Raw genomic sequence first — 13,440 nt, 5'->3', positions numbered from 1 at the left:
TTTTTTTTTTCCATTTTGTTCATCTGGGTTTTGCAGAATCTTAGAACAATAGCTGTTTATGTTCTTGTTGGAAGCAATTGCAGCAGCCGCCGCCATGTTCAGCACCACTTTTGGTTTTCGATTCTAGGGTTTGTAATTATGATGGTAAGTTCTCATTATAATTTATTTTCAATAATTTACTCTTTATTATGCCTTATACTATGCCAGCATGACATGTAGAATTAACATGCATCCACTCATCAACAAACTCACCAATTCAATCCTCGTACATCTGTTTTGTTTTCTTCTTCAAATTGATGACTTATAAAAGCGGATGGGTTACATAATTATGTCCATCCTTCTTGCTCTAATACCGTGTTAAATTACCGTTAATTAGTTTCATTAAACCGAATTCGAGATCTTTTTATCTCATCTTCTTATCCGGTGAGATCTCATGTTCATTGGAGATGAGAACGAAACATTATTTATAAATGTGTCAAAACATCACCCTAAAGCTGTTATAGATCCCTTGTAAAAATTTCGAAATTTTACAGTATTTTTTAAGCTAACATGAAACTCAAAGTTGAGTTCATAATTAGCACAAGAAAGTTTACAACTTTAGTAGTTGACCACTATTATTGACGAATGATGGATCATCGTGTTTTGATACCATGAGATTTTATATACTGTGGAAAGTTCTTCCAGTAGATGCGTTTTAAACCTAAAAATGACAATATCGGTTAATCGGGGTTTGTTTTACTGTATTTTAACCTATTAAATTTACACGAAACTCGAAGGTGAGTTCATAATTAGCACGAGAAAGTTAAGAACTTTAGTAGTTGACCACTATTACTGATGGATTATTCTGTGGGTAGCAAGCTAGGAGTCTAGAAGATTTAAATTCTCGAAAGGAAAGAAACCCATTTGGGTAGAAATAATGATGGTACCTTCAAAAGAATGCCCTTTTTTATTTTGTTCTTTTCAAAATCACTTCGAAAAGAGGAAGGAAAAATTTTCTCGAGGGTTTTCTGTTTGTTTCCTAGGAAAGTGGGTTGGTGGTGGGAGCTGAGAAAAAAAAAAAAACAAAACAAAACAAAAAAAGTTAGGTCAAAGTGGAGAACTTTTTTTATGGCTTAGAATTTTACTGATAAAAGCTGTGTTCTTTGTTCGTTGTTATTGATGAGAAATGCACATGCAGTTTTTTTGCAACTATTTTGAGACAGACAGAGACAGAGAGACATGTTTTAATTATATGTCTTTTGTTTAAGCAACTTTATTATTTAGTTCAATGCATATTCAGTGTATTCTTCTGAAGGGATTCTCTTTTTGATGGCCTGCTCACATTTTTGCATAAAGTTGTGTTGGATATCAAAGTGTCCATGTTTTTAACTTTTCGAAGAAATTTTTTACTTATAAAAACATGTTTTTTTCGTAACTTGAACCGAACTAGCTCAACGATAATTGACTTGTACTCTTAATTTTGTTGTGTTGTACATGGGTTGGGTCGGGAAGGGGTGACTACACTACTTCTACGACCTTACGAACTTTGGTGTTGACGAGATGATAAATGACAATTGTTGGTGCGTTGCTAGTAATAGGATCTTAAGGGTTAAGTAATTGTTGGATGAAAATCCTACCTCGACTAATTTAGAGAATAATTATGAGTTTATAATCAAATAATACTATTTTCATTCGTATGGTATGAGACCTTTTGGGGAAGCCCAAAGTAAAGCCATGAGAGCTTATGCTCAGACAATTACTAGCCCACGTCAAAAATAATATTAAATATGTCAAAATATAATTAAAATTTCTAAAATTGGGCCTAAAAGCCCACTAAAATACGAAATGTGGGCTTTCAGTCGGCCCGTTCTCCTTCAGATTTATTTATTATTATTATTATTATTTTGGAAAGGAAAGTTGTTTTCATTAAAATGCAAAATAAAAGGTATAATTAAATATTTGTACGAAAATTAAGCCCCAAATTATATCTAAACCATAATAATTAAAGGGGAATTTCCTTTTTAAAATAAGTCCACATCAATTAATTGTAATTAATCTTTTACGGTATCTATTTAGTTCAAACCAAATATGATCTTACAGTTATAATTGTGTGTTTAATAGAACCTTATAGGTAAAAGAGATTATAATACTTGGTCAGGGAGGTTTGATGACTACTTAGTCTCTCTATAGTACATTTTGAGGTCATTCAGGTTCAATAGAAGTAGACATGGTTTCGTCAAATGACCATACGCTTACTATAACATGAAAGTAAGTGAAAGGGTTTGGTACGACATGAGCATTTAATTTAACTAAGTTAGATAAACACATTTATATATTATTTGAATTATTTATTTGTTAATTTATGAATAATAGTGTTTAATTAGCATAAGTGGTAGAAAATATCCACACCTTATGATTCCTAAATGGGTACCTTAAATATGCATTCATTACAATAATTAAAAATAACTGAAATAAAATTATTGATGTTGGACCTTATAAAAGTCCAAATCAATGGATAATGCCAACTATTAAATCTCATTATTTTTTGCTCATATTTCTTTTATTATTATTATTTTCTTCGGATTCTCCGTTGACCACATCAAACATAATATTTTTATATTATATATTTAGTGACATTATTTTTACTTTAAAAAATTCGAGACATTAAATTATTTTGTCTATTAATATATATCTTTTTAAGTGAAATATACTTTTCCTATCTAATAAAAATATAATTTCAAAATTCTTATGATAATACAGCACTGAAAAAAATGAATTATAATTAATTAAAGTTACAAAATTAATTTTAGAATTAGACGTGGAATCAAAATTAATTTTAATAATTAAACAACATTTATACGTCTTTGAAATATTTATAATTAATTTGAAAAATACATACATGGTGGGGATGAAAATGCCGTGTAGGGATTTTCTTAAAATATCCCATTGGTCAAAGTTTAGCTGTTGGAATTTTAAAATAAGATGGAATAAATCGTCGGATTAAATTAATATATATAATTAAACTAATGCACAAGTTGTAGCTCTTAATTAGACTTGGTCGAGCTCATAGCTGTTTTTAAAAGCAACTTCAAATGTTCGGGATCGATTTACACACATTTACTTATCGTATAATACAATATTTTATTTTAAATAAAATTAAAAAAATTAAAATACATTAATAATCAAACATACGAATAGTGACGTGGATGACAACAAACTTCTCCGAACAAAATGCTATTAAAGTCATAATAAATAAAATAAATATTCACTAAAATAAATTTCCGTCTCAATCTTAATACTCCTCTTCAAAAACTTATTACATGTAAAATCAGAATGAAACATTTCTTATAAGAGTATGCAAGTGTCTCTCTAGTCGATGAATTTTAAAATCATGAGGCTGACGACGATATGTAATAAGTGGATAATATCTGCTAGCAGTGAGCTTATATATAGTATGAGTCTTGTGTGTGGTTATTAATTGCCAACTAACTTGGGAAATTAATATATATATATAATAAAATATAAAAAATGATTGGACCCTTCAAAATGTTGCTGCCGTAAGCCCGCATACGTATTATACGATGGCTTTTATTTTATTTTTATTGACTTTAAATCAATAAAATTAAGGAAAAAAATATATATTTTTACAAATACTAAACTCAAATAGTCCATAAAATTTGACGGCGGGTGGAGGGCATGGTAAATGCAGCCGCGGCGGCCGGCCGGACGTTGAATCTGAAGCGAAGACTTACTCTCCGGTAAAAAGAAAATTTCAGAAAGTCAATCTCCGACCTATTCTTCGTCACAGCCTCCGAAAATTTGCCATAAATCCAACTCTTCAACGCCCAAATTGATCGAACCCGTTGATTCCTCTCCAGACCTCTGGTTTTTTTTCCCTGTTTTGAACTAAGAAATGGTTGGCCATGGCAATCACAGGTTGAAACTCTCCATCTTCCACCACCGATCTTCGTCGGACTCGAAACCTGAACGGCCGGTAGAGTATCCCAGAGAGTATCTCTGCGAAATTTCCAAGTCGTTAATGGCGGATCCGGTTGTCGTCTCCTCCGGTCAGACGTTCGAGCGCCTCTGTATTCAAGTTTGTCAAGAATTGGGGTTTTCGCCGAAGCTTGAAGATGGATCGAGGCTGGATTTCACCTCTGTTATAACCAACAGAAATATGAGATTCACCATTCTCAAATGGTGCGATGACAACGGAATCGAACACCCACGACCCCCTCTGTACACCTCTATTGAACTCGTTGTTCGTCAATTAATGGAGAAGGAGAGACAAGAGAATCGATTCGAGGCTTCTGATAGCGAGTTGTTAAGAGGCGTCGCCGATAAACCGGCGGGAGTTGCAGTTCATGCGACTACGGAGGTTGGGTTCCGAGTCAACCGATTTCAACTCAACTCGCCGCCGGAAACGGAGGAGATCGTACGTGAAAGTACTATTTTGCCCTTCAAAACGCAACCCTCTTGTTACGCCGCTCATTCTTCGTCTTCCTCGAGCTTCGACAGAGGAAGTTCCGATTCGTATACACCAAATTCAGAAGAGGAATCTCGTCTCATCATGAAATTCAGAAGCGGCGATGAATGCGAACAACAAGAAGGAGTGATTTCCCTAAGAAAATTGACCAAATCCAACGAATCAACTAGGGCTTCTATATGCACAAAGGAATTCCTCGCCGCACTACTTCCTCTGGTTTCATCCAGATCTACAAATATCCAGATCAATGCCGTTGCTTCCGTCGTGAATCTCTCCCTCGAGAAATCGAACAAATTGAAGATCCTCCGAGCAGGATTCGTTCCGTCATTAATCGACGTTTTAGACAGCGGATACGCGGAATCTCAAGAACACGCAGCCGGTGCTCTGTTCAGTTTATCATTAGAGGACGAGAACAAAATGGCGATTGGAATTCTCGGCGCGTTACCGGTACTGATGAACACACTCCGATCCGAGAGTGAGCGGACGAGGAACGATTCGGCCCTTTGTTTGTACCATTTGACTCTAAACCCTAGCAACCGTGTGAAACTAGTGAAACTCGGCGCCGTTCCAATACTTCTATCGTTGACGAGAATCGACGGTTCTGCGAGCCGAATCCTGCTGATTCTATGCAATCTCGCCGTCTGTGCCGACGGAAGATCGGCGATGCTGGATGCGAACGCGGTGGATTGTTTGGTCGGGATGTTGAGGGAGAAAGAGATGGATTCCGAGTCGACTCGGGAGAATTGTGTGGTAGCGCTGCACGCATTGAGTCAAGGAGGATTCCGATTCAAGGGATTGGCGAAGGCGGCCGGCGCGGTAGAGGTTCTAAGAGAGGTTGAAGAAAGGGGAAGCGAGAGGGCGCGGGAGAAGGCCAAGAGGATCTTGGAGATGATGAGAACTGGCGGGAGCGGTTCCGTTGAGATCGAAGGCGTCCGCCGACATGGGCTCGACGCCGGTGGAGTCAGCTGGACCGGCCGGGCTGGTGCTGCCTTGAACCGGTATTCTACCAATACTACTAAGTTTTGATTTTTTTTTTTTTCCTCTTCTTTGTAAGTGTATTTTATTTTTAGGATTTAGTTACTTTGTATAGTAATTTAATTTGCCAATGCAATTTTTTTTTTTTTTTAACAATTTTCTTTACAATAATATTAATTTTTTAAAATAAAACATTTTACCTCTTAACAAAATTCCAAACATTTAAAAAAAAAAAAAGAAGCTATTTTTATGATTTTTAAATGAAAATAGTGTAAACAACTTAAATTTTGATAATAAAAAATTTAAAAATCAAAGAAATTAAAATGGTCGATTACTTTTATTAAGATATTCATGATTTTTTTTAATCTTTAAATGAACATTATTATTTTTTATTTAGTTGAAATTATTATTATCATAATTTTGACTACACCTTCGTATTACCATGACTAAGTTTAAAGGTTTAAGGGCATGGCTCTAATACTATGTTAGGAATCACGACTCTCTACAATGAAGTTTAAGGTCATGACTTTGATATCATGTACTCTCCATGTTAGGAATCACGACTCTCTACAAAGTTTTAGGTCATGACTCTGATACCATGTTAAGAATTACGACTCTCCACAATGATATGATATTGTCCACTTTTAGTGTAATCTCTCGTGGCTTCGTTTGGGCTTCCCCAAGAGGCCTCTATCCTTTGAGCATTAAGCTCTCATGGTTTTGTTTGGGCTTCTCCAAAAGGGTCTCTGTCCACTTTGAGCATAAGCTCTCATGAGCTCTGCCCGAACATAAACTCTCGTGGCTTTGCTTTGGGCTTCTCTGTTCACTTTGAACATAAACTCTCGTCGCTTTACTTTGGACTTCCCCAAGAGGCCAACATTCCTCACTTATAAACACTTTTGGCTTCTCCAAAAGACTTGTATTCCTCACTTATAAACCTTCCACTAAATTAGTTCTACTAAATTAATTAATGTGGGACTCACTCTTAATAATAATCCTCAGCAATTGAAAGAAATTTATCGACCAGATTGGATCCTTACGAATTTCCCATGCCCCACCCATGCCCCACCCCATAAATAGTTCTACTCGCGGATTTAGCCAAATATTTTGATAATTTCAAAATTATTCTCTATAAATATAGGGAAATAAATAAATAAATAGGAAATATTTATATAAAAGGAAATACATAATGACCATGAGAAGCACTATAAAATCACAACTGATCAACAATTCCCATCTTAGGGACGAAATCCAAAACAAACAAAACACCAATTTTCAGAAAAAAAAAATTTAAAAAAAAAAATTTAAAAAAAAAAGATTTTTTGGCCTTCTTCTTCCTAGAACAACATTGATTGATTTGCATATTATTTTTTGTGTTTTGAATATTTGTTAAAAAGAAAAAAAAAAAAATTAATAAACGAAAAGAACAGAAAGAAAGAAGAAGCGATGTCTCACGTCTTGATGGAATTAAAGAGGTCGCACTTTCGTCGAACCTCTCCCTTCCTTCCCGTCTTAACTTCGAAAACGCTGAGTTTCTCCATAGCATGAGCAAAGTCGTGAAAAAACGCCGTCTGATTAACGGCGTAAAGGTCCACGAACGGCTTCGTCCTAGGGTCCTTAACCAGGGCATGGTCGGTGGCCAGTAGGCCGAGTCCACGTGGGAGATTCTGGTAGTACATATTGTCGAATTTGCCAGGTGTCATCACGTCGTTGAATGCTGACATGGACGTATCCTTGTCGCGATTGGCGCACATTTCCTTCAGCTTGTCGGCGAACTTGGGGTAGATGTCGGGGTCGGTGGGTGTGGTGGCGCTGAAATTGAACAGCCGGTCCGAGAATTCCTTGCAATGAGAGAACCCAATGGTGTGGCCGCCGGAGAGAGCCACCATTTCTTGGATGCTGAATCCTCTCTGCCCAAAGAAATCCACAAGTTCATCCACCGTGTGCTTCACTTCAGGGAGGTTCCCTTCCACGTGTTCCAATTTCGAAACCATTCCGTCTTTACGTCCCAAACGGACATTATAAAACGGCCCTCCCACCATCACCACTAGATCACGTGTCGCTTGAGCCAAGATATCAGCACAAGAAACAATACCAGGACACGATAATTCAAGATGGGTCTTAGCATGAGTGATCACGTCAAACGCATCACCAGAAAGGGAGTGATTGATTTCAGCCTCACGCTCCGCTTTGTTAAAGGAATTAGAGGCAATGAGGACAGAAGCATCACAACCATCAACAAAACAGTCGTGGAAGAAGAGACGAAGGGTCCCAGCCGCAGTGACAGGGCTAGTGATTTGCTTACTCGTCACGGTCTCTCGAATGACCTTCTCGAAGTTGGGACATGTCTTTTGGTAATAACCGACGGCGAGCTTGGAGTCCACGGGGAGGATGGGAAGGGAGGTGATCATGATGGGAAAAAGGAGGAAATGTAAAGGGAAAGCCATGGCGGAGGGAAAACTTAGCTTCCTCCTAAGCTATTCTTCAATGGGGAAAGCCTATTCCAATGGTGGGCAATGAAGAAGAAGAAGAGAAAGGAAGCAATATTAATGAAGAATGGGTCTAGTGGATAGGAGAATTTTATGGGGCTTGCAGTTATCCAAACCCCTTCAAAGCTCCTTAGATCAATGGTTCTTGTTCTTCCATCATTATGTGTGGTTCTTCACCCACTTCCTATTTTTGCATTTCCTCATTTTCCCATTCTTTTTCTATTTAATTTCTATTTAATTTTATATCGGATGAAATCAACTTAAATATAGTTCAATTCGTTTAAAATATTCTCTCTCGCAGTATATTAAATGTTATGTTCGAATATATGATGGATCGTTAAACATATTTGTTGTTTATTTGAATTTGAATCGAACTCATCTAAAAAAAAATTAAACTTTTGTGAATGCATATCTCATCATGAACGAATGAATTCCGTATCAACTTTTTGTGTGTACATGGATATCTATTGATTCATATTGCTATTACATAGGATATGTTAGGGTTAGCATCACCATTTCTAGCTACAAATTATTTACTCTACTCTATATAGGCTTTAGAGACTATTCTTTTTTATGATATCAAAAGGTTCGAAATTTATCGGTTTTAAGTTCTTTGACCTACTCAATTCACAATCATTCTTACTTGAATCATTATGAAAAAATTCACTCTCAAAACAACTATTTTTTTTTTTTTTTAATCTATGAAAGGTTAAACGTTGAAGGTCAGGTCTACAATAGGTAAGATAAATGAATATAAGTTATTTTGTATTCGAGCTATTGCATGCTGTGTCGATGGATCTTATCCTTTTGTTTCGGGTGAAATAGTCTCTCGTCATATTACAATAGGTAAACTAGCGATATAAGTGAGCCTATTCCATCTTAGTTTTCGTTCATTGTTCCGTATAAGAGAGTCACAAAGTATTAAAAAGATACGATCATTTCACACGCATAGCAAGAACGATAAAACCAATTTCGTAAAATGATTATAAAAGAAACCGTGAATATGAATACAGAATGGATAGAGTGAGTCAAACGATGTCCGCACTTTTGATGCATGATGAAGCCAAATGAATATTGAATTGAAAGTGTAAGGTAGCTACAAACAAAAAGCAAAAGGGTGCAACATGTTCTTGCTTTGTCTGTGAAAATGCATAGTGATCGGCAGTGATGGGGTGGGGTATGTCTATGAGCATGCTGCGTGGCCTTGCATGGCACAGAAAGACAAGCAAAAGAGCACTCACCCTCAGTGCCTCATGCGACTCATTGCTATCAATTCCCCTTTTTGGGTCAAAATCCCATCCCCTTTAACATTATTTCCTTTGCTTACACAATCTCAAACACTACATGCCCCACATCCATTCAACTTTCCCCATTCCCTTCTCTCAAACACCCATCATACTCAAAACTCGACACGTTATCGACCTCGTCTATGTTATTTCTTGAATCTTTATATGTAATCATCTAAACCCACCGTCGGTAGATATTGTCCACTTTAACCTGTTACGTATCGCCGCTAGTCTCTTAGTTTTAAAACGCATCTATTAGGGAGAGATTTTCACACTCTTATAAGAAATGTTTTGTTCTCCTATGAATAGGATCTCACATTAGAATGGTTTAACGTAGTTAAAAAGTTCAAAGTACATTTATGAGAGATAACGATCGCATTAAATGATCTTTCGTTGGGGGTGGAAAAGGGAACAAACAAACATTCTTAGATTTTCAAAAGGGTAATGATGAACGTTGTCTAAGCTTAGAAGGAGGAGGGGTTGGATTGTCGATGTCCAACGTTGGAGATGGAATGGTCCCATGTTGTCGAAAAGCTGAAAACATAAGATTGAATGTCTGATATGATATGATGTGACCACAATCCCATCTCAATCTCATTATATTCTTTCTTTTTTCCGTTCAATTTGAACTTAAAGTTCATCTTTAACTATTACTTTTTTTTTATTTTCAAAATTAAATTTTACAAGATTTGAATCTAATATAATAAATATGAGTATATATTAATCCTTTGACGATTTATAAATTTAATAAAAATTTAAAATAATAATTATTTTTAGTTCAAGGAAATGATACCAAATTTAAAAATTTATTTTTAGGCTAAATTAATTATAATTAAAAAAATACTCATAAATTTTATATTTTATTAAAAAATATTTATGGAAAAAAATTAAAATTTTGTTGAAAAAATACTCGAAAATCGTCCTTTTATAAATTAAGGATATTAATATTATTTTTGAAATTTTTTAGATTTTCAAGTAATATTAAAAAATTAAAATCCAAGTTTAAAAGTATTTATTTTTATTAAATTTAAAGGTATTTTTGTGGATTATTTTTACTAATTTATTATTGTTTTTATTTTTATTTTTTCTTTTAATGAAAGTAAAAAGAGAAAACAAAAATAGGAAATAATAACAAGTGGGAATTATTTTAATCTTCCAAACCCAATTTCAATTTCTCAAGTGAAATTCCAAATACACCCCTTCATCCCCTGTTTTTTTTTCTCTCTCTCTCTGCTCTGTTTCTGTAATGAACTATTCCTTACATATGCACAAATCTGAGTCTAAAAACTCCTGAAAAATAACCCATTTTCTGTTCATTTTTATATCTTCTTGATCGGAAATCTCGAACCCTCAACTTCCGGCCTCGGAAATGCTCTGCAGAGAAGGCTGCCACCCTCTCGATTTCGCCGCCGACGACACTGCTCTGTTTTTCTCACATTTCATCCCCTGCAAAATAATTGGAACTAAAATGTTCAGATTTCACTCATGAAATCAAATTTAATCACTAAATTAATTAAAAACCCACCTGATTCATTTCTCCTTCTGATCCCTTCTCCAAATTTCCATCTTTCCCTTCAAAATCCATCGAATTTCTCTTCATTTTCGCTTCCTGTTTCGCTTTCAAACCCTGCAACACATCTAAACCCACAATACCAAATTCAGAACCGGATGAATTAGTGAAAGTAAGCTAAGAATTAAAGAATTAAAGAATTAAACAGACCTTGGTTTGTTACAAGGCGGTAAATTTGGCCGAGAACGAGGGAATCGGTCGGCTTGAGAAGCTTGATTCGGGTTAATCGGACCGAGTTGAAATTTGTGGTGTTTGTTTGGATGTCATGATCACGGCGGCGGTCTCCGGCGGTGGATTTTGATGGACAGATTTTGGTGGAGATGAGAAGGGCGACGTAATGCCCGGGATTTGACTTCATGATCTCGCCGGCGTTTACCGGCCAGTAAAATCGGTCGACTTTTCCGTTTGGGTGTTGGATGATTAGAGATGCTGTGTCAATGGCTTGGCAATTTCCCATCGGGTTTCGTTTTTGGTTAGCTTCTCTCTCTACTGGTACTCTGTTTCTCTCTCTAAAATACAGAGGCGAGGTTGAAGAGGAAGAAGAAGAAGAAGATCGAATTCGAGAGTAGATGGCCAAGCACCGACCGTTTTATAGCCTACAAAACGGTGCGTTTTGATTCATAGGGTAATATTGTAATTTCACCGAAGGGCAAATACGTCTCTTCACATTAAAAAAGAAAGCATCTAATTTGTTCTTTTTTTTTCTTTTTCTTTTTATGTAATTAGTAATGAAAAGATAATTATTTACTGCAAAAACTAATTTTCTGCTTTTAAACCAAACGTGTTAAATAATGAAAATATTTGTTTTTATTATCTTGACATTTTTACCCTTAGAGTTGACAATAAATACATTATGTGACGTCATATATGTTATTTATATGCTCTGTAATTGCCAACATTAGGGCATGGGATTTATATGGGAGATATTTAAAGATATTCACACTATTTAATTTGGATTTGGTAATTTATTATTTTTCTTTACTAACCACCATCATTTAAGGAAACTTGTCTGATTTATAAATATTTAATTATTGGAAAATTGATCTTTAATCCTCATTAAAATAAATATTATTAGTTTGGTCTTAGTAATTTTTTAAATCTCAATTTATTTATTTATTTATTTTGAGAGTGCTCAAATTTGTTATATTAAACTTTTTATTATATTATTAATAAAAAAAAGGAATTGTTATTAAAGGGGTGTAAATGGGACCATTGGCAGGTTGTAGCAGCCCCTGGGAACCAAGAAACAGACATTGATTAAAAATAAGGAAATGGCAATACAAAGTCCACTCAACCAACATCGTTGTCTGATTTTGTGTCTTTCCCATAATCTTCTTCCTCTTATTAATATCATTTTCTTACATTATTAACCCAACAGATTAACATCTCATTAATTAAAACTTTATTATCATTTTCTCTATTTCAACGTGTTAGACGATCACGACTCTCCACAATGGTATGATATTGTCCACTTTGAGCATAAGCTCTCATGACTTTGCTTTCATCATTCCCTAAATTAGCCAATGTAAGACTTTCATCATCCAACACAACACCTTCCCTTTTTGCTTTTCTTTCTTTCTATGTAATAAAGATAATGTAACGACCTAGATCCACCACCGCTAGCTAGCAAATATTGTCTTCTTTGGGCTTTCCCTTACGGGCTTTCTCTCAAGACTTTAAAACGCGTCTACTAGGAGAAGGTTTCCATATCGTTATAAATGGTGTTTTATTCTCCTTCCCAATCAATGTGGGACATCACAAATAATGTCTTTTATTTATATACCCATAATCTTTTCCTAAATTAATAGGACTCGTACACGTGCAAATGGGCAAATGGGTATAGGTAATTTTTGTTGCATATGGGATTGTAGGTGTAACAAAGGACAGAAGCCCAAAAATTGGGTATGCATTATTGTGGGTGGAACTGTTAGTATTCGGAAAAGGGACCAATAAACAGTGGGCAAGAATGGGGTAGAAGGGCCTGGCAGTGGCCATGGCAATGCCAAAGGAATCTGCTTTTGCTGTTGTTAGCAGTCTCCTTACAACTTATACAAATTCTTACATATATTCATTTTTAATTTTTTTTTTACAATCTTTAGCTCGTATGACCGATAACGGAGAAAGAAGGGTTAAATTATTTGATGAATCTACCTTGTAACAACGGGTCGATGTGGATTCTACTACTTTGTAGTAACGGTTTTAATAACTACTGAATATAAGCTCGATCGTCACATGCAGTTAAACNAAGCAAAAAAAAAAAAAAAAAAAATGAAGAAAATATTGGAATTATGATACAAATTACAATGTTATTTGTATATATGTTCTTGATTTCTAATGGGCCTCCGGCTTGACTGAATGCTCATTATTGCTTATTGGGCTTCTTTCTGGATGGACTTTGGGCTTGGCTTGATTGGGCCTAGAGTGGTTACTTTTGGGCTGCTTGCAGAGGCCCAAATGCAACAACTTAGCAGTTTCTAAAAAGTTTGTCCAAATAAGGCCTAAGTAGTTAAGTCGGGACATTTGTTTTAAATTTAATATATTTATTTAAGTTTAAAATTTTCAACAAAAAAAAAAAAAAAAAAACTACCACTCATTTTTAACATGTGGTTTGAAAAATTAATTTTTTTAAAAAAAAAAAATTGTTAGAGAATAAAT

At 35.2% G+C, this 13,440-nt stretch overlaps 3 protein-coding genes across 3 annotated transcripts; 1 reads left to right on the top strand and 2 right to left on the bottom strand.

The window, feature by feature from the left end:
* Positions 1-3,518: 3,518 nt before the first annotated feature.
* On the top strand, positions 3,519-5,564 carry LOC111431320 (U-box domain-containing protein 38-like). Its single transcript, XM_023067911.1, has one exon. It carries the CDS (start codon positions 3,893-3,895, stop codon positions 5,489-5,491), a length of 1,599 nt encoding a protein of 532 aa, XP_022923679.1. The 5' UTR covers positions 3,519-3,892; the 3' UTR covers positions 5,492-5,564.
* A 1,024-nt stretch (positions 5,565-6,588) lies between these two features.
* On the bottom strand, positions 6,589-7,948 carry LOC111431451 (peroxidase 65-like). The gene has a single exon (XM_023068093.1). The coding sequence runs from the start codon at positions 7,885-7,887 to the stop codon at positions 6,892-6,894; it is 996 nt and encodes a 331-aa protein (XP_022923861.1). The 5' UTR covers positions 7,888-7,948; the 3' UTR covers positions 6,589-6,891.
* A 2,409-nt stretch (positions 7,949-10,357) lies between these two features.
* On the bottom strand, positions 10,358-11,347 carry LOC111431455. Its single transcript, XM_023068096.1, has 3 exons — positions 10,936-11,347; positions 10,741-10,853; positions 10,358-10,661 (listed from the first exon to the last, which is right to left on the bottom strand). The coding sequence occupies exons 1-3, from the start codon at positions 11,240-11,242 to the stop codon at positions 10,566-10,568; spliced, it is 516 nt and encodes a 171-aa protein (XP_022923864.1). The 5' UTR covers positions 11,243-11,347; the 3' UTR covers positions 10,358-10,565.
* Positions 11,348-13,440: the final 2,093 nt, after the last annotated feature.

The sequence above is a fragment of the Cucurbita moschata genome, unplaced genomic scaffold (genome assembly GCF_002738365.1).
Source record: "Cucurbita moschata cultivar Rifu unplaced genomic scaffold, Cmos_1.0 Cmo_Scf00036, whole genome shotgun sequence".
In the NCBI taxonomy this organism is placed as follows: domain Eukaryota; kingdom Viridiplantae; phylum Streptophyta; class Magnoliopsida; order Cucurbitales; family Cucurbitaceae; genus Cucurbita; species Cucurbita moschata.
This window is presented reverse-complemented; position numbering and strand designations above follow the sequence as displayed.

Excerpts from the sequence above, each read along its gene's own strand:
- LOC111431451 (XM_023068093.1), bottom strand. The coding sequence starts at position 7,887 with ATGGCTTTCCCTTTACATTTCCTCCTTTTTCCCATCATGATCACCTCC.
- LOC111431320 (XM_023067911.1), top strand. The coding sequence starts at position 3,893 with ATGGTTGGCCATGGCAATCACAGGTTGAAACTCTCCATCTTCCACCAC.
- LOC111431455 (XM_023068096.1), bottom strand. The coding sequence starts at position 11,242 with ATGGGAAATTGCCAAGCCATTGACACAGCATCTCTAATCATCCAACAC. Across the intron at positions 10,854-10,935 it reads CCGCCTTGTAACAAACCAAG|ATGTGTTGCAGGGTTTGAAA; the intron begins GTCTGTTTAATT and ends TTGTGGGTTTAG. Across the intron at positions 10,662-10,740 it reads CAGAAGGAGAAATGAATCAG|GGGATGAAATGTGAGAAAAA; the intron begins GTGGGTTTTTAA and ends ATTATTTTGCAG.